The sequence below is a fragment of the Chironomus tepperi genome, unplaced genomic scaffold, assembly GCF_022539635.2.
Source record: "Chironomus tepperi strain 1889 unplaced genomic scaffold, CSIRO-AGI_Ctep_v1 contig_406, whole genome shotgun sequence".
NCBI lineage: Eukaryota > Metazoa > Arthropoda > Insecta > Diptera > Chironomidae > Chironomus > Chironomus tepperi.
Genome location: NW_027226528.1, coordinates 555,004 through 580,620, shown reverse-complemented (window position 1 = coordinate 580,620; position 25,617 = coordinate 555,004). Strand labels below are relative to the sequence as shown.

The 25,617-nt window shown below is 33.8% G+C and overlaps 1 protein-coding gene across 5 annotated transcripts in view; it reads right to left on the bottom strand.

The window, feature by feature from the left end:
* LOC139096789 (zwei Ig domain protein zig-8-like) overlaps window positions 1-25,617 on the bottom strand; it is an 89,232-nt gene that overhangs the window by 5,878 nt on the left and 57,737 nt on the right. For all 5 annotated transcript variants that reach the window (XM_070648538.1, XM_070648537.1, XM_070648541.1 and 2 more), the window contains 5 exons: window positions 17,387-17,568; window positions 17,169-17,234; window positions 8,218-8,282; window positions 8,053-8,144; window positions 7,817-7,882 (listed from right to left, as the gene is read on the bottom strand). In XM_070648538.1, the coding sequence (XP_070504639.1) occupies window positions 7,817-7,882; window positions 8,053-8,144; window positions 8,218-8,282; window positions 17,169-17,234; window positions 17,387-17,568 (471 nt within the window). The remainder of the gene's footprint in view (window positions 1-7,816; window positions 7,883-8,052; window positions 8,145-8,217; window positions 8,283-17,168; window positions 17,235-17,386; window positions 17,569-25,617) is intronic.

Here is a 25,617-nt window from a genome sequence, read left to right as displayed (position 1 = left end):
TAATAAATTCTCGTCCACTCTCTATTGATGCTTGGTTCAGGTTCCGGTATAGTTTTTTATGCTAAATCAATAGCCAACGATAAACTTAAATTTGTGACTGTATTTTTTTTATATTTTGTCGCGTAAAGTAGTGAAAGATGATAAAAAAAATTGATGAATAGGTGAAATTTATTTAGAATTCGGAACCGTATGTGTAGAACATTAGACTCGCGTGTCATATGTCAGTGGAACATTTTTTCCATACAGCATGGGTAAGCTTATAAATGTTGAGAATGGCACGCAAAAAATGTCTAAATTTAGAAACGTAGGTTATAAATATTTAAATTAAAATTAAGGGGATTTGAGTTCGTTTGAAATGTTTTGTAGCAGTGCTGATGATATTTGAAGAATTCTAGGAATACGGGTCGATTCTGCCACTTTTTGGACGTTTTATAAATTTAACATTATCGACACATTCCACGTTCAATTCATGGTTTCTATAGCTTAATCTCAACTTAATCTAATTTATTTCTGTCATAAGTTCATATTGGTTCACACTTCAGGCTGGATGGCAGCTTTCATCATTTCTCAGAAAATTCATAATACTCCCTCAGTTCGTGCCTTCCACGTTATATTTATAACATGTCGCATTTTTTGTCGTGAATGAAATTGAATAGAATTATTCTGAAATAGAACCAAACTTTTCAAGCATGTAGTATAAATATTTCAACAACATGAACTTTAAGCGATTCTTATTTTTTTGCTTATTAAGTCAGTTCAAGAAACGCCTACGATTAGCATGTCGGATGTGAAGAATCATTCAATTTTTTTTTATGGGAGCTAAGAAGAATAAGTATGCAGGCTGTGGAATATAAATGGGATATTTTGAACTTTTGTATCGTTTTTAGAGTTCATCTGAAACTGCAGGCTTGCAGCCAAGGACGAATATAAGCAAGTCAAAAATGAGGCTGTGCATTAAAATGCAAGTCTGGAGCTCTTTGCCGAAGTTGTAATCCTTTATAATTGATATCATAATTTATGCAAATTCTAAGGAGACACTTTTGTGTCTCTGAACTGAAATAAATACCCAGCAGGCCAAGAGTCTGCCTTTTGCAGTAAGCTCACGAGCATGCTCAACTTGTATATTAAGGATTATTAAGATCTCGAGAACAAGGTCGTTGCCTGTTACAGAACATTACACTGTCAACCTTTCCCATTGCCTTAGCCTGTAAGTATGATTTCCAAAAAAAAAATCTCCGATTTTTCGTGTAGACGACTTGTGTGGGTGAATTATTATGCGTCGTTTAGTAGAGCTTAACAATATTATTATTGATCTGTAAGAAGGGAAAGAAAATGTCATAAACAGATATTGATATCAATTTGGAAAATTCATGATAAGTAATTGCGTTGTTTTGGATTATATTTTTTGTGTAACAAAATTTCCTGTTAAGGATTTCTAAAGATACATTTGAGATACATGTACACGTGTCTTAAAAAATTGTATGTAACAGTATTCAAAAGGATTATGTTGGCTGTTAAGAGTTTTTAGAAGATTTTATTAAGTTTTCGGAATTAAAAAGAATTGTTTGTTTTGCAAATCGAGCATTGATGTTTGTTGCTGGGGTTATTAAATCCAGTTCATTTAATCTTGATTGACAAGTCATGTGATTTGGAGTGTTACATTTTGATAGTCTTAATGAGCATTGACACATGGATGAATTTAAATAGGGTGGATCGCAGAGGTGACTGTACTCCATTTTGAAGTACACTAGAGTCCGACTCTTGTAGTCCTGCACAGCTCTGACTGATCTCTTTTCTGGTGGAGAAATGAGATTTATGCATATTTAAATACGGTTTAGCCTAAAACTGCAGACCTACGCATCTAAAATGCAGCAGTCTAAAATGCATCTAAATCGAGTTGGGGTATTAAAGCTGATTTGAATTCGTCAATCCGTTTCGAACGTAATAAATGAATGGTCCATAATTTAAAAACCAATTTACATCAATATAAACACTTTCATCATATGCATCACTTGCTATAATTATCTGCAAAAATATCAAAACAAATCTAAATTGCACAAACAATAGAAGTTCAGTTCTGTCAATTTGTTTGAATGCGTGACGATCAAATATTATCAATTATTTCAAATATTGAATTCAATTTCACAGATGTCGAGATATTTAAATATGTATGTAGTCAACAAACACGCACCAAATTATTCGATTGAATGATAAAATATGTAAAAAAATTCCTGATCTGGATTATTTCTATTTCAGCTCACTAATCCTGCCAAAAGTCCATGGCCTCGAATTAAGAATCATCTTTTAAATCCAATTCCATTACTTTATTTTATTTTTATCATTCTTAACTAAAGCGCGTGCACGTTAACGGAATTAAAATTGAACAAATGCTGTCTTTTAGATTATCAGTTGTTATGTATGTGTCTGCTTGTCTGTGCCTTTGATTTGTCTTTCTATGATTAAGTAAAATAAAAATATTATTTGGTTCTTTAGGAATCATCTAGTGATGTTAGTTATGAGATTTGATTTGTGATGACGATTAAGAGCGTCGAAATGAGCAATCTAGCTAGTTAGCTAACCAGACAATCAGACAATTAGCCAACCAGTTAACCAGTCAAGTAGTCAACCAGTAAACCAGACAGCCAACCAAGCAATTAGTCAAACAGCCAATCAGTTATTCAGTCAACATGCCAACGAGTCAACCAGTCAACTACCTGGTTGACCTGGAAATACCCCTTATAGCAAGTATACCAGTCAACCCGCCTAGGCCTCCCTGAACCCCTGACTAGCTAGTCAGCCGATTAAAAGAAGGGATTAGTGAATTTACATACTAAATCAATGCCTAATCTAGACCTATCCAAAGATCACAACTCTGAAATCATCAGTAACACAAAAAAGCCATTTCTATATTGCGGCAGCAGCATTAAATAAGAAAAAAAAAGTAAAGAAGAAAAGTTTTCGAATCAATTTTTATTATATTTCCTTCGACATCCGTTCAATTCAACTTGATAAGGATATTCAGAATTCGTTAGTTTCATCTCTACAATTTTTGCTGTTAGTCTCACAAACCCCATGTTGTGAACAGATGAAAAAGGAGAGGAAAGAAAGAAAAATGAAATAAATAACTTGCTCGCCAACCAAAAAAAAAAAAAGAAGAGAGACAGCGATAGAGATAGAAACTTTTTTTTGATACTTTATCTACGACAATAAACAGAATAGTAACAAAGACTGGAATATAAATGAAAAAAAAAAAAAACAGAAAGTTAAATGCTTTGACCAACAACAAAGAGGAAAGAGAGATGAAAGGAAAAATGCGAATAATTTCTTTTTTGTTGCTTTGTAGCGAGCTTTTAGTAGAAGATGGGATTAAAAGTTCTGCTAGATTGACTGGAGGTTTAAGTAAAATGTTAATCAATTTATTCTGTAAGAATGAATTTCTCTTCTTATCAAAAGTGTTATCAGAGATTCAAGATTCTTCTGTAAATCTATAAAAATCCGTCTCGCAAGTTTATGAACGCTGCGATATTGTTTGGATGTATTAAAGGAAAAAGTTTGGTATTAAAGTATTAAACTCTGTATTAGAGATGGAATTCTATTGAAGAATCATGAATTTGACTATTGGGATGGATAGTAATCAGTTATAGTTTGAGATGAGTTTAGTTCAAGCTATGTTTATTAAGTTGCAGAAAGTTTAAGGTGTGCTTTTTGGACGCTGTTACGCTGCTAGTTCAAGATAGGCTCAATAAGACATGTTTAAAGGAAGTCAAACTCAAATGGAAGTGTTGCGCCCTAGCAGGACAGTAGAATGGATGGGAATCCGCCGTAATTGAGCCATCAGGGCAACTATGCGTCCTACAGTTGATACAGCAACGCTGCCAAACTGTTCAAGTTACTCTACTTCAACTTAATAACATTTAAACTACTCGACAAGCAGATGACTCATATCCAGTGCGTCTTGTTCATTAAAATTAAGCGTAAATCATTCAACTTATACAGTTCTCTTATCTCTATCCATCCCATCAAAATGAAATATCTCGAATATTTGCTGCTCGTTCTCTGTGTGTGGTAAAGTTTGCGATAAAATCAGGCAATGAATCAGGAATTAAATTTATATTTTATTTATTGTTCCGGTGGTGATTTCTGCTACTACCCCAAATAATTCTGTGAGTCTGTAGATGTATTTATATTGCCTATTTATTTTATTTGTATTCGTCTCTTTCTCGCTGCTTGTCATTTTCTGCTCATTTCGCAGCGTACAACAAATTTGACAGCTCTCATAGCAGAAGCCATGGCAGCAAAAAACATGTTGTTTGTTATTGTTCAAAATGAAAATATTGTTTGTTAGTAGATGTCAAATATTTTCATCCATTCCATATACATTCTCAACACACATTATATTATTCAGCACAAATTTCTTTTTATTATGTTTTTTTTTGTTGCTCTATCCTCATTGCTTCCTCTCACTCACTCTCTCCTCGCTGATTTCATTTTTTTGTTGCTTTCGTCAGTATCGTAGTTAGGAAATCAAAATGAAGGATGAAGATTAGCCGCTTGAAATCACACAAGAGAATATTTATGAATGTTGTTCTACTACTTGCTTATTGCCATTGCTCGACTAGATAGAGAATTGTTGTTTCTATGCCATTAAAACTATTTATATAAGTATGTATATAGCATGAGACAACGGGGAAAAACACACACAAAATAAGAGACGACCGATGGGGAAGAGATAGAAGACATTGCAAGATATAGAAAACATTTTATTTCATTTCATTGATGTTGTGTATTGTGGTTTTGTAGCAATTTTCTCGTTTGCTAATAATAATTTTTTTTGCTTCCTTCTCTTATGTTTTATGTTATATTATGTATTGACTATATCGTCGAACGATAATAAGTTTATGTTTAGGAATTAATGTGATGCTATAATGAAACTTGTTTCTCGATATGGAAGCTTATAAGTTTTATAGTTTCTTTTTTTTTTTGGCAATAAATTAGAATTTATTATCAAATTTTTGTTGTTACCTCAAAAGTGTTGCGCTCGTTAGACTTATGAATAGTCGTTTAAGATTGGGAGATAGAGAATATTTTGGATCATTAATGAACCTTTAAAATGGGGTCAATTTTTAATGGATCATAAATTTTGAGGCCTAAAAGAAAATGAAGTTATGACAGACAATGGTGATCGTTAAGGACATTTTGTTTGGTAATAAAGTATTTTGGAATCTTAAATATCAAGAAATATGGTAGACTTAATTCTTTACTCCCCTAGACTACCGCAGACTCCTTAGTAGAGGAGGACTAGTCCCTATCAGGCAATGAGCATTTTCACTTAAACAAGAATATTCCTAATTATGATTATCTTAATATAGTCAATATAGTTGAAAATCAATCAATTTAGTTAAAAATGCTCAATTTTGTGATCATACTCATAAGCATGCTCCTTGTCTGTTCAAGTAATGCGATGCTAATACCTGATAAAGTAGCTAAATAACTTCTCCAAATACTACAAACCGGGTAATCGATCAAGAAACCGACCCAGTCCTTCGTGACTCTGACTTGGCTCTGGATTCGGCGTTCCTTTGGCTCCATTGAAATGATTGAATACAGCCTGGTGCCAGATTTTGAACCGCTTAACTTCTTCAAAAACCACCAATAGGAAAATTGCTCTAAAATCTGGATGAGGTTGTCGCACTTTGACTTTGTATCGGATTCGGTTTATCTTTAGCACCATGACCATGAATCTGGAACTTTTAACCGACTTGCGCAATTAGGGATCAAAGTTTGAACTCTCTGTAAATTCGAGACATTTCCTGTCGAATTTCGGATTTTTAACAGGAAGTTCATATCCCACTGGAAACCGAATCCCTAAATCCATTTCAAATATTGATGATGACATGAAAAGGTTTTTACCTAATAAATCGTTCACCCCTTTTGTTCCACGATTCCTCTTATCAACAAAATAATCGATTGCATAACCAATCAACCCCAAAAATCATCTGACTATATACTTCCTTGTATCAACCATTTTTATTTTCTCCTCCTTCTACATCTTTTTAGGATTAAATATATATTTTTTTTGCAGAGTTTGTGACTTTTCGCATTCCATAGGGGCTTTATTCATCGCATTGTATAATACACAAAAAAAGGAAATAAATAAAGAGTAGCGATAAAAAATAGATACAAAAGCACAATTTTGTTTATGAAGAAGCTTGCTTTTTTTTGTGCTTCGTTCTTTGCCTGATAGATATTCAAACACGCTGCTACCATTGTCATGGAATTGAAGGGTCGCTTTGTTCAGTCGGACTAGCATGACCTTTCTATGATGAGGAGATTGCTCATAAATTTCACAAGATCACCATAAAAAATTTTTTATATGCCCAAGGTTTTCGGTTTATTACAATTATTTTGCATATATAATTTTACTTGTGACAGTTAAAAAGAAGGCAAAATAGCTGTTTTTGTGTGATGGCTGATGGACAACGAAGAAGAATAAAGTCTGATTTTCTGTTTTCGATACGACTAATTTATTATATTTTGGATGTCATCAAACTTAGTCATGCATTGACGCATGAAATGTGATTCTAAATTTTTCTGGCGACTATTCAAGGTTTTGTTGTTTTCAAGTTTGATGAAAATATATATTTTTTTGGATGGTGGATTATTGAACGCTTAATCTCGATTAAAGTCTTATCACTTGAGGCGGTGTCAGCACTTTATTACTGATCTTTTTATGATCTACATCAGTTTATGGGATATTTTTCAGGGGAATAACTGGATGAGTTCAAAAATTTTTACTGTTTTTCACTTTTAGCTGATTTTTATCATTGTTGTGGTCGTTGTAAAGTTTGAGATACTATTGTCTATATTATGCCATAACAAGCAAAGGGCATGCTTTCAAGAGATTACTCTACTTGAATAAACTAATTGAGAATGCTCAAGAACTTGCTCTCAGCTTACTTACTGAAAATAACAGTGTGCTTGCTAGAGCATCGTTACGTCGCCGGTTATTAACGGCTAGACATCAAATTGACGCGGTTAGCTGGATTGTAGCATTCGGGCTATGCTTTTGCGAGCATGCTCTTTGCCAGTGTGATATGCATGTACTGCTTTGAGTACAATGGACTTCAACTTGTGGCAATCCATCTAGGTGTCCTTTTTTTGGAAAATAATTTCTCATTTTGCCAGAGTTTTTCTAGTCAAAATTTCAAAAACTCCCTCATTTTTTGCATTTGATTCATAAACCACCCTTTGCCCCCCTCATCCCACTATTCTCTCAAGTAATTTCTGACTACGCTCCTAACTTGTAGTCAACACATATCATTCAATATTAATCAAAAATCCTAACAACAAAACTATAAACCTTTAACTTTTATAAGTCTACTCTAAAATATAGACATAAATGCCACTAAAATGCGCTATAAACACCTCACTAGGTCAAATTTCCACAAGTTATTCACCCACAAAACAAAAGGCTTTATATTTTATTATGAAATTAAAAAAAGTTCCCAAAAAAGATGATGAAACTTTCTAAATGTCGAATATTTCCTCGCCATGAAGCTATTAATGTCATAGCCTCAATAAATTAAAGTCACTGAAAAGTTTGTCACCCCCTTGAACCCCATAAAATTTCTATTCTGCGTCATTTTTATCTCATCTTGTTCATGTTATAAAAAAAAGTTTTTTTGTGCTGTTCAATCATAAAAAAAAGTTTTATTTTAATGTTTATCGTAGAATCACTAAAATATATCAAGCACAAGTTTTGTTCTTATATCCTATTTTGACATTAAATAAAAATATAGAATATTTCCAGACTTACCTATGACATTCAAATGAATGAAATGTGACATGTGTGGGGTTGTAGAGATTTGGCATTCATAAATGCCTGATGAATGGAAGTATGCAGCATATAGAAATGGATAATAAAAGAGATAAAATATTTAGGAATAGAATTTTATCCATTTTAGAATTTGTGGCTTGTTTTTCTTTGTCCGTTTATTTTACATTTCACACAAAGCATAAAACACAACAAAAAAGTATGTAGCAGATCCTCACCTGAATCCCTATGTTGTGGATATTTTATTTGAAGTATCCAGTCTTCTGAATGTGGATGGTGAATAGCTTTAAATCGTTGGTCAGATGTATACCTTAATTTAATTTATAGGAAATGAAAATTTTACAGTTTTTGTTCAGAGATATAAAATTTTATGACAAACTTACGTATATCTTCCCACAGTCAATAAATGAATGTCTCTATGCCTAACCCATGACACTTGAAGCAGCATCTTTTTTTATTTTGGTTGGAGTTGTATGGGGTGATATAAAATATAATAGATAGGGTGAGTCAAAAAATTCAATTAACTTTTATGTGCAACTAAATCCTAGTTTCCATATCCCATCATTTGAATGTTTCTATAATTTAAATTCTCCTTTGGTTTTCCAACTTAATGACCATTCAAAAATAATATCTTTCAAGACTTTAAGTACATAAAGTACATAAGGATGTTAAGATAGTTCATTTAAAATGAAAAGTATATAAAAATGTTATAAAATGTAAATCGAGGTTTACTACTTATATTAAATTTGTGAGTAGGTTTCTCTATCGACTCTGTTTAGTTATCACTGTTGAATATCGATAGTCACTGTTAATTATTTAATCCAGAATTGTCTTTATAAAATGACTTAAGCATTCTTATTAAAGAGAACCTGAGTGGCAGAATAAGGCAAACCACATTTCGCTGTAAAAATGAATCAAAATCAGCCGTCATGGTGTCTCCAGCGGAGCTTTGCTGAATACTATCTTAGTGGTACCCTAGCGAACACCAGGACCCAAGCACCACTGCTCACGGGTGATCCAGACAATGCGTCAAAATGCATTTTTCACCACAAAAATAGACAACGTGATGCACAACAACGTGGTGGTGTCCTAGCGAGCATGTTGTACAGCTCGGTCGATTGGCACAATGCGGTAAACTGCAGTTTTTGTCATTAAAATTGGTCAAAATTCATCGTCACGGTACCGTTAAGATAACTTCTTGTCTAATAGTTTAAACTACAACGCAGCAGTGCCCTAGCGAAACAATATACTATTCTGGAGTCGATTTTTCCGGAGGTAGTATGCTACGATACGGTATGGTATAGGTACAACAATGGTAGAATTCTTTCATACACCTGAGATGGTAAAGTGGTATAATTGTACCGTACCAATGGTGTACCTATCTCAGAGCTCGAATTTGACACAGAATTTGTATAGAAAGAAGCTGTCGATAGTGATAGTGTCACACTTGGAATTGGTAATTGGCAAGCGGTAGCCAGCGATAGAGCCAGCTTCAGGAGCCGACTGAGGGAGACCATGGATCACAATTGATCTGTACGGCCAGCGAAGTAAGTAAGTTTGAATGGAAAAGTCAACTCGAATCGACTCTACGTTCAATTCAAGGTCTATATAAGGTTTCATACCAAGCCTAACAGATTTCAATATTTTTAAGGAGACACCCTTAAACAGTACTGAGCTTTTAAAATATTTCAAGTACTTTCGACTTCCGCAGTGCTTAATCCTTGTCTTTACTGCTCATTTTGCTTTTTATTCTCATTTCCTTACTCTCTTTTCCTTACTGCTTATTTTACTCGTTATATGTATTAAATCCCAGTTTAATTTTTGTAATGAGAGCTGTTGAGTAGCAATTTTAGGGGTGATGTAGAGTACGGAAAAATGAACACTAGACGGATCTGTGTATAAAAAAAATTTAATTAAGCACTTTATTTTCATTTATATTTATTTTCATTCTATCTGAAATTGGATATGCTGAAATGGAATTGCAGTGATAATATCATGAAATTATTTTCTCTCTTGCGGGGTACTTGAGTTGTTTTGATTAAGTTCAATGGATAGAAAAATTTGCTCTATGCTCTTTTCACTTCACATCATTTCGAAGATGTTGAGATAATGAATTTGGCTTGAATTATTGTACAAGAGTCTTGAGGAAAATTGTTATTTTCTTCAGTCTTCCATGAACATTTTGTGGAGGGTTGATTTAATATTATTATAAGATTTAACATTATGTTCATCTTTTTTTAAGGATTAATTGATGCTATATAAAGTCACATTCAATTAAAATGAATGGCCCGAGCATTTATATGCTCTTTAATTTGACCCTTAGTCAGGATGATTATCAGGACAAATTCTTTAATTTTTTTTAGAGCAATTGTTGATGTCAAGCAACGAAATTTATAATTTATGAGAACCTAAACTCTAAGAAATTGTTCATTGATCCGTTGAGTTTCAGTATCCAAGTCAGTTTCTTTGATTCCATAGAAATGTCAGACAATTGTGAATCATTTCATTGAATTTCAATTATAATAATTACATCATTTTCATACCAAATATTGTCATGGCTTCAAATTTCATTTTTATCTAAAAATAATGTCAATAAACTTATTCAGCAACGACGAAAAAAGTGAGCGACAAATTTATTCAAATTCCCAAAATAGATTCAACCTTGCAAACGTCGATGCCATAACTGTTTACAAATAAAGAAATTTTTTGTCAATCCTCTTAGCACACATCGTCGTATAGAAATGAGCATATTATAAAAATCACTTCCGTTTAATGTTAAAAAATATGATTGAAATTTTTTCATTTGAATTTTAAATTAAGTTTAAAAATATGAGCATATAGAAGGGATTGAGACATAACTTTTAAAGCTTCAAAATAATTTAAATTTTAATTCTCATTATAAATCTCTAAATTTTAAGCTTGTTGTGCACATAATGTTATTTATGGTGTTTGTGCTTTTATATATTATGTTGTGATTCAATTTATGAAATTGATTACTGTTGCTGATTTTCATAAGTATCGATCATGCATTAAAATGCAAAATGTATATTTAATAAATAGTGTTTATAGATAATTTAAATCAGAGTTGTTTCTATATGCACAATGGCAATTCACATTTTAAGCTCTAAATCGAGCCACTTTTACGCTTCTAACCCAATATATTTTAAGGTAAGGATTCTGAGATTTATGTTAAAATGTAGCTGTTTTCAAGCCATATAAACAATATTGTATATTTCAAAAATAAGAAACAGTTTAAAATGCAATTTATCTTTGTTCATAGCAAAACAACTCTGATTTAAATTAAATATTCAATAATACTCTTGATATGTTTTAATAATCATGTAAATTTACATATTACAACATATACAGTTTAAAATTAGCTAATGGTTTTGATTTAATTTTGAATTCTGTGGCTGGCATTTTGTTGTTAAATTTAAGGATATTCAAAGGATTCAATAATGAATTCACTCAAGTTTCTAAATTATAATGAATAAATTTTTGTTGCATATGATTAAGTTTTCAGGCTTTAGATTTAATTTTACTCAAGTAAAAGATTTCACATTAAAGGACTTGAAAATTAATTATGTATAGAATTCAAAGGATTTGGGGTGTCAAACACAATTCCTAAAATGTAGTGCAATTCCTTAAGTTGGGACTTAATCAATCTAGAAATGAATTAAATTATGCAGAAATATTTTAAAGGACTGGATGCTTCTAATAAAAGCCTAAATTTGCATTAAAAATAAGCTAATTAATAATTATGATGGTTCTAGAATTGACTTTTAAGTGTTGGGATTTGAAATTACTATGGCTTATCAAGTATGTGGTTTTTTAAATGAAATTTGAACCAGAGTTGGCATTTGGAGTCAACTCCTAAAGGAATTGGACTCCATTTTTTTGGAGTCCGGACTCCAGTGGAGTCCTGCCAACTCTGATTTCAACATGTTGGGAAGCAACAGATCTTATTAAACCTTTCCGTATCATTTGATTCCTAGTTTATATAGTTAATAAGTTTGCAATTACTGTAGAAATTAGAGTACTTTTCAAGAATTAGGTTAGACACCCCTCTCACAGGCTGAAAAAAACTTGATATTGCAATCCCGAAAGGACAACTTAACATAATGTCTAGTTATTAACTAGACTTACGGTCGACTAATGATATTTTCTCCGAAAAGTTTCATAAAATTTGTCTATAGTCGACCTTAGGTACCACTATTAATTAGACAGTATATTAAACGTTGCATACCACTGCACTATATGATTTTTATTGACTTGCAAAGCGATTGTCATTAAAATAATATGTAGTTCTTCCCATAAAACCAATGCGTTTATTAAAAACCCACAAAAAATTTTTTGATTGATCAAACAAGCATAAAAAATTGTGCTGATTTCACAAAGCCACTAATTGCATATTTTCGAGTCAATCATCATATTTACCACTCTATTTGACAATTTAATTAAACTGAATCAAATTTTTATTGCAAACGACGTAAACATGAGAAAATTGAATTTTCTATCAACCCCTCACGTTAAAAAATTTTCCAGGAAGATTTTCATCGAAAATTTCATTACATTGAATTAAATTTAATTTTCCAAGTATCAGAAGAGGACTAAAAAGACAGATCTTGATGATTCTAAATGCTCATTTAACTATAATTTAACATCAATGTGCTCATTTGTAACATCAACAGCGCAAAAAAGAGGAATAATAATTCCCCTCAATGGATATAATAAGCATAATTCAATTTATTTTGTGAATGAAATGAAAATTCAATTTATATGAATGTGTGGGTGATGATAATAATGAAAATGAATGAGAAAGTGCACATTGATTCCTCAATAAGTAAGTATCAATGTGAATACCTAAATATAATGTACATAAATTTATATATTTAATTCCAAATCAATGTCGCACTGAATTTTCATGAAAAATTTTATTTTTTTCCACTTCAATGAAGTAATGCCGAATATATTTACTGAAATAAGGCAGTATGTAGCATCTTTTTCAATAGAAATACATTTATGTCTGTGTACACGTTTTCTCGTCTACGGGAAAAATAAGAAGTAAGGCGAGAAATATTTCCGTTTGCCATTGAAATAGAAATTCAATTTTCAAAAAACTCGTGTTGAACAAAATTCTTATTTTTTTGGAATGATATTAGCATTTTACTATTGATACTAACTGCTTAAGCACGATGAAGGAGATGAGGAAGAAATTTATGTGAGAGGCATTTGATATACATGCTGACTTAATGCAAAGTTAACGATAGAGTGTAATAAGAAGAGTAAATATGCAATAAAATTCATTGGGTAGAAATTATTGTGTGGAAGAATTCTTGAGTATGGATAAATCTATTTGTGATTGCAGTTTTATGAATGAATGTTATGATGAGAATATGACTGGGGTAGAGGTTAGCAGAGGTGAATACAGAAGGGAAGGAGTTTAGGGATCAATCTTCCCAAGTACTCCTTTTTGAAAATAAGTCTTTATTTAACTAGAGATTTTTAAAAAAACTCAATTTTGTGAATGAATATTATGGGAAGAATGCCTATGGTAAGTAACAAGTAGAGGTGGATTCAGAATGGAAGGGGATTTGAGGTCAAACTCTTCTTCCCACCCCATGATAACTTTAATTTAAGTAAGTGTCAGTTTTTGAATTCTATCCACTGAATTGTGAGGTCCCAAAATAGCTTTGAGTGGGAATTGAAAGCCTAAGTCTGACTCCAAAACTGACCAAATGTCAAGTGTGTATACGTTTCATCTCTTGAAACCACTAAATACTCTGCCGATGTCTGAGCTATGAGTCGGAATAAGTACGTTAAAGAATAGATTGAAAGACTATCCAAACCACTTCGCCTGAAGGGTGAAGTTTGAAGAACTGCAGTCCCACAATCAGACTAGAAATGGTAATGTGTACAACCGACCAGTTCCAAAATCAAATTGTACAAATAATTAGACATTCTACATTCTAAATATCCTCTAGCTTCATCAATCATAAAACACTAAAACAATACAAAATTTCAAAAATTTCAATCTGTTTCAATCTAAATGTTTCATAACTCATCAAACATGAATCTGTCCGACCCAAATTGTCTACCTATCAAGAACTACCAACGTAATGTTTCTAAAGTGGAAAAGTTTGTGCTAAAATCAATTTTCCAAGTTTCTATTTTTCCTGTCTTTTTCTTTATTTAGTTCACTTCTTTCATTGTAAACTTCACAAGAACAAATACTTGTTGAAGGCAAAGAAAACTTTCATTCTAAAACGTGCCGATATATTTTCAGCTTGTGTACAAATGTCAACAAATTCTTAAAAATTCTATATTAAATTGCTTCTTTTTAAATTTTGATCCTCCCATGCTTGTTGATATACGATATAAAATATTGGCAACAAATCCACTAACCATACTGAAATTAATTCTCATCCAAAAAGTCTCATGAATATCAAAAGCATTTCACCCATCCAAAAAAAAAATTATTCGACACAATGAAGAAAATGGAAATCCATTAAATCGGCCACACTAAGCTAAAACTATCAGAATCTGACCAAAAAAAAAAAAGAATCCTAGGCATTTGAAATTTAGTTTTATACCAAAAATGGATATCAACATTGAATGCTTACGTATGCAATACATACTGAATAATATTCATCTCCAACTCCACATATGTACAATTTTGGTAACAGCAAAGGAATGAAAAAATAAATAAATAAATAAAAAAATTCTCTATACTTGGTATTAGTTTTTTTTTTGTGTGGCTTTTTCTATATCCTCAAAAAAGGAAAGGGAAAATGAGATGGAATTTTTTTTTTCTTTGGGACGAATGATGTGGGTGGATGTATGGATATACATAAAAAAAAATTCCGTTATCGCAATGCTATTTTCTTTCATGAATGCTCAAATGAATAATACATGGACATAAATTATTGAAAAATGGTGAAATAAAGGAAGAATAAATTGCGAATAGCCTTCGAAGGATTTTCCTGACTTCATCTTGGTTAAATCAAATAAGAAAGAAAAGAGAAAAAGCCACAAAGCTTGTAGTAAACTTTAATTGATTAATTGCCTAATGAATTAATTTGAATTGTATTCGAAAAAGAAATTTGGGGTAATTGACGATTGAACAACTTTGGCTTTCTTCTGGAAATTGGACTAATTAGATCTTTTATTTTTTTTGATTTTTCATAGAAGGACAAATATAATTGTGAAAAATTACCCGGAAGGCAAATGGCGTGAAAATGTCAGAAAATGGTGTCCGAAGGCCAAAAATCTGGAAGTGGGCTCGGATTTTTGAATGGAAAAGTTGACTCAAGTCAAATTTAATTTTAAATACAGTCTCAGGAGGATGTGGTAACAAGATGGTGTTCCTAGACTCTAGTTTCAAAATGGATCCGCGTCAATCCAGTCCATGTTAATCTCACGCTGAGACGCTCAACCTGTGTGCCGCAATACACTAGTGTGCAGCCATTATCTTTTAAATCGTGTCGTATGCCTTGTGCAATTTTGATCAAGCATCGTCACCAGTATATGCCGTGAAAAATTTAAGAATTCCCACCACCGCCATGTACCTTTCGGGTCAAGACAAGTCTTTAAATAAGAATCTTCGCCAATGAAAATTTTCTTTTTGTAAGCAATAAAAAGGATAAGCAATGAATAATGGATAATGTGTAGGCAGCGATGACAAAGTCATATTGAACCAAAATTCAAACTATTAAAAAGAAGATGCTAAACTGTTTGAAAGAGTATTATTTATGGGGTTCTGATAAGGAGCAAAGAGTTTTATTTGAAAACAATTTTTTTAAATGAATGCTTGGCCCTTCCAAGAAATTAAAGCGATGAAGAATTAAGGAAATTGTTGGGAAAATGAGAGTTGAATGGTGACTGAGTTGGACAACGTAATTGCTAGAGCTTTATGAATTTACGACTGGACGCGAAGTTGTCCTGATGGCACTGTGAAGCCTCACTTGTGTCGCTTGGGCATTTGTACCATAATGGTATTTCTGTACCATAAAAGCATGCTCTTTGCCTGTATGAGACACTCAAATATTATATGTGCAAAATTCATTGACTTTTGTTTATTCCTAATAGAAACAGTTGCTATGAAGCTTGAATTTCCAAAAAAATGTCAATTTTAAAAACAGCTTTAAATTGCGTACGTGAATCGCAACGCATCACATAGACAATATATAAAAAAATGCCATCATAATGATGTATCGTTTCAAAATTTCCATAGTTACATAATTCAGATCCTCTAAAAATAAAATTGAATTGAGAAATTTACACAAAAGCATTTCCTTAGCATTATTGTACAATTTCATTGCCATTCATTATCTTATTGATTACATTTTCATGAACATCCCTAATTGTATACATACACACCACCATAGCATAGATAATGAAACAGAAATTATTTATCTCAGCTGTCAGATACTTTTTTGGATGTGAAAATTCTTTTCTTAAGATAATCAATAATTTACACCTTTGTCACCGGGGCTGTGAAAATGAAAAACTTTTTCTTCCATAAAATTGCCCAAATCTTCTCATTGTTTGAATACCCTCGTGGACAAATCACAATAGATTATATAAAAGTAGAAAGAGAAGCGATGTGAAAAGGGTTTTTTTGTTTGCAATTTTGATAACAACTTTTACACAGGTTGAATTTCAGCAAAAATAAGAGCATGTCTGCTTTAAAATTAAAGTTTCTTTTTGGGTACGCTTGCTTATATTTAGAATAGCAGCTATGTGAATTTTTATGTAGTTTTGAATATTTATACGTGATTGAGGGAACGTTTGGAAGTTAGGTGAGGCTAAAATCAACTTTATAAGATCTCTTCTATCCACCGTAACACCAAAATTTGAACTCCGTAACAAAATTATACAAAATGGGTGTTTAAACCTCCGTAACCGTTACGTAATTGGAAACATTCCGGAAAGCATACGGCTTAGAAATTGCATAAAATAAAGCCATCTTGACTCTGGAATCTGACCACGACCAGTATGACTCTAGAATCTGGTCTGATTCGATAAAATCCGGTCAGGCCATGAGGTCATGATGACTCTGACAAATTGGCCAGAATCCAGCCTCAAATCTGGAGTCAAGTCAGTCTAGAGCCGGGTTCAAGGTCTACACCGTGTGCTTTCCAATAACCTAACCAATAACCTTCAAAATTAAACTTACAAATGTTCAATTTTCATTTCTGTAAAGGTTTTTCATTTCATCTATCAGTAATACAGTCATTCAATTGAAAAACCAATAAATTGCACAAATAATGGGAAAGGATTATTCCAAAAAAAATGTCATCCAAATTCAATTCAGTTTTCAATAGATACTCACCGTTTTATTACCTAAATTTTTTACTCTACAATTCAAATAAGCAGTTTTTCCTAGTAGTGCTGTGACCTGTATATAAATTTTTTTTGGACATATGCAAATGATTTTTAAATATTAATGACAATTTAAAGATTCAATTCAATTCAGCCAGAAGGTACAGATATAAAAAAAAGGTATATGAGAATCAATATCTCGTTTTATGTAAAAATGTCAATGCTTACATTTTTGCTGGCAGCTACGTCGAAATATGGACCATTTCGATTAGCATCTGAGTCGGATGTTGTCGCGGTAGATGCGACAGCAATATTTTTGTTACTGCCAACGACAGCATTTGGATTATTTAAATTACTACTTGTCGATAAGTCCTTGCTCTGTTTATTGGAATCTCGATGTGAGCCTTGTACTGTAAAATAAAAATAAAATAAATATATGAAAATGGACGAGAGATGAAATAAATGTTTATTATCATAAAATCAGATTTAAATATTCAATTGTGTGTGAAAAATTCATTCAGTCAATTGTCAACATGCAATGGCTATAAATGTAGTTGTTGCCAAAATTTTCATGCTCACAATTGGCTACAGAAAAAATTCAATACACTATTTATTATTAATTAAATTACGGATAAAATGACTTGGGCATTTATATTCAGACATCAACAGCAGAAGTTGTTGTTGTAGCCAGAGATAGAATAACAGTCAACAATTTGATGGGTAAATTATTTGCGCACGGAATTGTCCCAGGATATGGAAAAGAAATTAATGAAGATAACATTGTCACTAAATTTTCAGCGGCACGTAAGCATATCGTACATCAAGTTCCTGTATGTAAAAACCGTTAATGTGTGCGTCAAGTAAGTGGTGCGTTGTGGTTGCAAAATCTGGCTTTTAGCCGGAAATTTATCAAAATTTAGAATTTTTGTCAACAGCTGCTCCATACAGATTCTCAGAATTTGATAGCCTGGAAATCCAGGAGATTGTGTTTCTAATAGTATACTTTTAAGATCTGGCTAGGAGGGCATTAATCGTGAAAACTCATGCAAAAGTAGGGTTAAATAGATCACACACTTTAAAAGCACAATACTGCAGAAAATGTTAATGCGAGAGCAGAAACACGAGTTAGTTTAATCATCCTAGGATAGAATTCACAAGGGAAAAGACGTCCTGGAGCTCCAAAAGTAACATGAAATACGAAAACTTTAAGAGAATGTCAGTTAAATTCAAAAAACGGATAATTTGCATAATCTTTGTGATAAGGTTAGCAACTGAGCTGTAAGGAATGGCTTTTGTAGTAACCTAGATGCTACCTCTGAGCTTTTAGTGGTATCGAGCTTTTCATCGTTCTATTAAGGAAGTAAGTATGTCAAATCACACTTGGTATTGGTAATTGGTAGACGAAAGTCACTGAAAGAGCTAACTTTTGGCTCCATCTGAGGTAGACCATGGATCACAATTGATCTGTTGAATCGCCCAACGAAGTAAGTAAGTAAGATAACTTGTTAGGCAGAGAATCAAGCTTATAACTTTCGCTATCCAACCCTGTAAGAAGTGACACTAGTATTGGTGCAAAAAACTTTTTTTTTTATCTTCCGTATAATTTTCAATTGCTTTTCTGCACATTCATTTATGTTATTTTTTTACCATTTAGTTGCCAAAAACTTTTTCTAGGGCAATTTAAGTTTTGTTAGCCAAAAAATATATAGATATGAGAAAAAAGTCATTGTTGAGAGGGAAGGTGAAGAAAAGAGACAGACAATGTGAGAGGTGTATAGGTGAAATAGGAAGGGATGAATTATTTGATAAATCAGAAGCGAAATAAAAAATAATGGCAATTTGAATTAGAATGGACTAAATGTGAGAAAAAAGGAGACAAAAGTTTAGTGCTGAAAAAGCAGCACATACACACAATAGGACGTGAATAAAAAAAGTTCAAATATTTGACCCAAAAAAAAGGAATTGAGCAAACATATGGAGACATTTAACCAGTTTTTCTATGAGGAAATTAGAGAGAACGAATGACGAGAGCTTAAAGCTTTTTATGTGGATGCTGAAGTTATAAAAGTCAAAGGTTAGAGGAATTTCAATTTGTTAAAGTGACTTAAAAAAATATTTAATAGAAAAAGTTGAGGAATTAGAAACTTTTTCCTGTAGAATGAGAAAGTTTAATTCTGTTGAACTTCATGTGCCACAGATTTTGTGATTTGAACTACATTCATCAAGTTTAAATCAACCATATCCTCAATTTTATTTCCAACTGACCACAATACATTTTATAAAAATTATTATAAAATTTCGATTTAAATCACAGAAACCCCAAATCTAATTCAAATTCTTTAACAAGAAGACTTCTTCATGTTCATCTCGTATCATAATTCATCTTCAACACTCTGAAAATTTTCCTTTTTTACGCTTATTTTATTTTATATGAGTTGTTTTGTTGATATGTATGACTGTTTGTCTACACTTCTTCATCACCTGTGTGTGATGGAGTGAATTAATGGATCCATTAATATTATATTATGAGATTCTTTGTGACACACCCGAAAAGTGCATAAACAACCAAGTACACTGTGCTCGCTAGGGTACCAGTAAGACTCAAAGATGCCTGGATATCAACTTGATGATATCCGATCATTATTAATGATATGATTTCGACCGATTTGACGCATTAATGATCGACACAAGGGAGATGGTGGTCATGTGGCATGCAAGTGGCAATTTTTATGGCTGTTTGCATGAAAATTGTCTCTTTAACCCCATGTGATCATGAATAATTCGAAAGTTGAAAGCCACTTGGCTGTCATGAATAATTTGAGTCGATCGAGATTGGTTCGCTTGGGTCAGTAAATCTGTTTACTTGCTTGGTTAAGTATAGACTGAAAATCTTTATTATGTATCATTATTATGTATAGTTCGCATCCTAAACCGACAGAGCCAAGTAGCATTACAACTTACTAGAACCATTCCTATGTATGTGGAGCTCAGGTTACCACAAAAGGCTTTCAATCTAACTCTGTTAGTGGCTCTATCATCTTGTTAATATAAATTGTCTGTTTGCACACTTAGTTGAGATTCTTTCATCGCTTTTCTGCGCTAAATAGCTTTTAGAGCTTCTGGTCATTATTTTCTTTGTGAATTCAAGCCATGAGCGATGTAGCAAACTAAAGGATTTGTCCCAGCAACGATATTTTCTCTTGCACGAGTAACATGCTTATGACTTTGTTTTAATGTGCTCCTTTTGGTGAATAAACTCAATATTTGCTTGGAATGAATGATTGAATGAATGAATGTTTGCTTGGGATGATGTGAACAATGAAAATCTGACTTTAAAGTTTGTCAAATTACCAGTAATTGAATCATTTCGAGCAATAAACCACAATTGTCACAAAATGCGCTTTTCTCCCTATTTATTGGATATTACTTGCTCCTATACTTTTCTCTTTCTCTTCGAGTGCCCTAAAAATAAATCACTTTTATGCAAATTTTCGATGATCTTGAGAGAATAAGAAAGCTCTGACTGAAAAGCTCTTATGATAAACTTTCCATTTTTTTTCTCTCTCACTCTCTCTCTTTTCCTATCAAAAGAAGATATCGGGAATTGACATTTATTATTATAGAGAAAAAGAACACTGAAAGAAACTCATCAAGACCCAAAAAAAAATATTTCACTTCTTCTTTTCTTGTCGCATGAGAAAAAAAAAGTTTTTCTTTTCTTTTCCTCTTTGTGTTGCTTCTTATATATAAACTCGTGCCTTTTGTACAGCATAAAACTTTGACGACAACGCTAAAATTTCATATGAATGAAAAAAATTTTCATAGAGTAAGCATATAGCAGCTGAAAAATGAAATGTGAGTTTACAAGGCAACAGTAGCGACAAAAAAGTTTATAAGTCGCTCTCATGTATTTTCATGACTAGACATTTTCCGTTTGTTTTATATGAACGGCATTTAATCCCTGAGTGGGTTATAATCTCTCTCATACATTTACTTTGTGTATATGTCGTATAATATACATGCTTTATGCCTTCAAGCCTGCCCCCTTTTTTGAACATTCACTGTTGTTATGTGTTGAAAGTCTAAGCAATGATAAATAAGGAATTATGATTGTATAACCCTATATGCTTTGTGCGCGTCCTCATCTTCGTCAAAATGAAACTAGTGTATCGGGTAGAAACCCAATGCGGATATATTCACACCGTCCATAAAAAGTCTTGCGGGTAGGCCAAGCTTTGCTTGGCAAATGTTTGAAGGATCAAGCTCCAGCGGGTAGGCCAAGCTTCGCTTGGCAAATGTTTGAGGAATCAAGCTCCAGCGGGCAGGCCAAGCTTCGCTTGGCAAATGTTTGAGGGATCAAGCTCCAGCGGGTAGGCCAAGCTTCGCTTGGCAAATGTTTGAGGAATCAAGCTCCAGCGGGCAGGCCAAGCTTCGCTTGGCAAATGTTTGAGGATCAAGCCCCAGCGGGTAGGCCAAGCTTCGCTTGGCAAATGTTTGAGGAATCAAGCTCCAGCGGGTAGGCAAGCTTCGCTTGGCAAATGTTTGAGGGATCAGGCTCCAGCGGGTAGGCCAAGCTTCGCTTGGCAAATGTTTGAGGGATCAAGCTCCAGCGGGTAGGCCAAGCTTCGCTTGGCAAATGTTTGAGGAATCAAGCTCCAGCGGGTAGGCCAAGCTTCGCTTGGCAAATGTTTGAGGGATCAAGCTCCAGCGGGTAGGCCAAGCTTCGCTTGGCAAATGTTTGAGGAATCAGGCTCCAGCGGGTAGGCAAAGCTTCGCTTGGCAAATGTTTGAGGGATCAAGCTCCAGCGGGTAGGCCAAGCTTCGCTTGGCAAATGTTTGAGGAATCAAGCTCCAGCGGGTAGGCCAAGCTTCGCTTGGCAAATGTTTGAGAGATCAGGCTCCAGCGGGTAGGCCAAGCTTCGCTTGGCAAATGTTTGAGGGATCAAGCTCCAGCGGGTAGGCCAAGCTTCGCTTGGCAAATGTTTGAGGGATCAAGCTCCAGCGGGTAGGCCAAGCTTCGCTTGGCAAATGTTTGAGGAATCATGTTCCAGCGGGTAGGCCAAGCTTCGCTTGGCAAATGTTTGAGGAATCAAGCTCCAGCGGGTAGGCCAAGCTTCGCTTGGCAAATGTTTGAGGGATCAGGCTCCAGCGGGTTGGCCAAGCTTCGCTTGGCAAATGTTTGAGGAATCAGGCTCCAGCGGGTAGGCACATGTTTGAGGGATCAAGCTCCAGCGGGTAGGCCAAGCTTCGCTTGGCGAATGTTTGAGGAATCAGGCTCCAGCGGGTAGGCCAAGCTTCGCTTGGCACATGTTTGAGGTATTAAGCTCCAGCGGGTAGGCCAAGCTTCGCTTGGCGAATGTTTGAGGAATCAGGCTCCAGCGGGTAGGCCAAGCTTCGCTTGGCAAATGTTTGAGGAATCAGGCTCCAGCGGGTAGGCCAAGCTTCGCTTGGCAAATGTTTGAGGGATCAGGCTCCAGCGGGTTGGCCAAGCTTCGCTTGGCAAATGTTTGAGGAATCAGGCTCCAGCGGGTAGGCCAAGCTTCGCTTGGCAAATGTTTGAGGAATCAGGCTCCAGCGGGTGGGCCAAGCTTCGCTTAGCAATGTTTGAGGAATCAGACTCCAGCGGGTAGGCCAAGCTTCGCTTGGCACATGTTTGAGGGATCAGGCTCCAGCGGGTGGGCCAAGCTTCGCTTGGCAAATTTTCATACAATGTTCAAAGTTTCAAGAAATCATAGAAAACATTGATTTTGAAATTTTGTATGAAAACGAAAGTTTTTTGCTTTTTTAGAAGCAACGGCTGTTCCTGCCATGCCCAAAAACTAATCAGCTCTTCTATAGAGCAACACGGATCGTTTGCAAAAAACTAGAAGTCTCTACGATGTCTCGTTATTGAGATTTCTTGCTGATTAACTTGTTTGTTTGCTTGCTTACAGAAAGCGAATTTTTCGATTTTCTCAGCAATGCCTCCACCAAAGCCAAATCTGTTTTTTGATTATGATGTAAAATTCTAGGCACAAACTTTTTGCAATAGGACATACCTTGCAATCATGCTTAGTTTGGCTGAAAAATCCAAAAAACTGGTTTTTCAATCTGAACAAATTCAATACATTCACACGTGAAAACGGTGTGAATATAAAAAAAATATTTTAATAAGAAGAGGAATGAAGATGAAAAAAGGACCAAACAAGCAATTATGAATAAACAAAGCACAAATGGTGCTTTCTAGAACATTCTATTAAGCTATCACTGCTGTTGATAAAATACATATGTAGGCGGAAATATGTAGAATAGAAATTGAAAGCATATAATTTAGTTAGTAATCACGTCTGACCATCATTTGTCATCTATATTGATTGTTATAGCTTGAAATTCCCTTAGAGACAATGACCATAGTCACTTAATATAATAGAACATGCTCAATTTTGATATCATGAACATGCTCCGTTTAAAAAGCAAAGAGCACACTTTCATGGTCTAGAAAGACCTCTAAAAGCAGTCTCTTTGTCTGTTCGGGAATATTGGCGACTTCAAATTCATAGAGTGCTGAAGAAGAGACTCATAATAGTTTTGTTCTTAAGTCAAGGTACGCCATCCAGCAATCATGAATTCAAGCTCGACATGGGATATGGTTCACTAATTCTGTTATGAAGCATATGCACTGGAATCGCGGCTTGCAGAATCTCTTTGTAGGCTACAAAGGTAGCCTACTGGTATTAATGTCGTTAAAGGAGTGGTTTGGATCCTATTATAAGCTGTCTTGAACAGACAAGTAGCGTGCTTATTAAATTGTGTATGCTCACTGTCTGTTAAGGCGTAAGTCTAAGTTTCAGCGCGTTTGCTTGTTGAAATCGCACTCGTTAAACTGTCATTAGCCCGGAAGCTCACATAATGCAAAGTTCTAGTTCTTTCAAAACTGAATGGCTAAAGTTCATTCCTTTCTTAATTCATAGAGACTAACATGTCCTTAGCCAACTTTTTCAAGTGGGTTTAAAAAGTCAAGTTTGTTGAAACAATGAAATATCCTTAGCAATAGCCTTTGCATCTTCTTTAATTAATTCAGACACTTTTAAAGTGGTTATACCTAGACGGTACTTATGCATGTGATTGTAAACACTCTTAAGGTTGCTAGACGAAGTAAGAAGTTAGCATTTTTTGAAGGTATTTACCAAATTTTTTTCGAAAAATTCATTAATTGAGCTTGGTTGGAGTTTCATTCAGTCATTACATGCCGACGATTTGTCTCAAATGTGTCTTAAAAAACTTTTTTACGATGCGTAATAAGTGAACGGCCTCATAAAAAAATAGTCAATTTGAGGGTCCATTCACGTTTATATCCATAACTCTTGGTTTTTAAATGCTTCCTCAATTTCATCACTTTATTCCTCAATCTGCTTTTACTTTAATGACTATCTGCTTTTTAAACGAACATAACATTTTTATTACATCATTTACTACTTGTTGTTGTCATTCACTGTACACATATAAGAATAATTTTCACTTTCCGTCCACTTTTCCATGATTTTGATGATATACAATATCAAGTGCCCATCGACATGAAGTCATTATTTTCCAATTTTTGTTTTTCTTCTTTTCCACATCTTCTTATCATACACTTATTTGCCAAATTGCTATCTCTTAATATAAGGATTTATGTACAAATGACTATTCAAGGGCTTCCTGTTGTTCGTTCATTCACATTTCCCCCTTTTTTATATTTTGATGTTTACATCATTTCTATCATTTTTTATTTATATTACATAATGTCCCCTTATTTTTTTGTCCATAAAACACCAGAGGGAGAAATATTCATTCCCCTAGTCTGAACATGGACAATGGCAAAATTTGTCACAGGATGAAAATGAAGCGGCAGTCGATGGAGTTATTTGTAGTACACAAAGCATGAAAATGCAAACAATACTCGAGTGAAAATTGCAGAAAATTATTCTATGTCTTGTTTGCTTACAGAAGTGCCACAAACATATCTGAAATATGATTGTTACTGTGTATATGTCTACAAACAAAAGAAAGAAGGCCAAACAATAGTCCGACACAGAAAAAAAAGTTTTCAAAAAAGGGAAAAAAAATCTTTTGTTCTGTTCCACTTTTTGTGGTTTTTTTGCTGCAGCACAAGTAGGGGCAGTCATAGTAAAAGTGGAAGAATGGAAAAAAATCTGTACAAATCGTAACTTTGTATACCACATAGTTTGTGTAACCAATAGCACACTTTATCTTTAACAGTTTTTTTCTCTTCTTCCTTGTCTCCTCTCCATTTCATTTTGCGGGGAAGTTGAAGTTGTGTGCATGCACTCGTAAATTAATGGAAATTGAGGTAATTTTTTTGATTGTAGGAGCGATAAGGATGTTAAATAGATAGAATAAATGAGATTGTGGGATTTTTGAATAAATGCAGAATCGCTGCTGTTTGTGGACTGATTGCATGAAGGGACAGCTGATTAAAA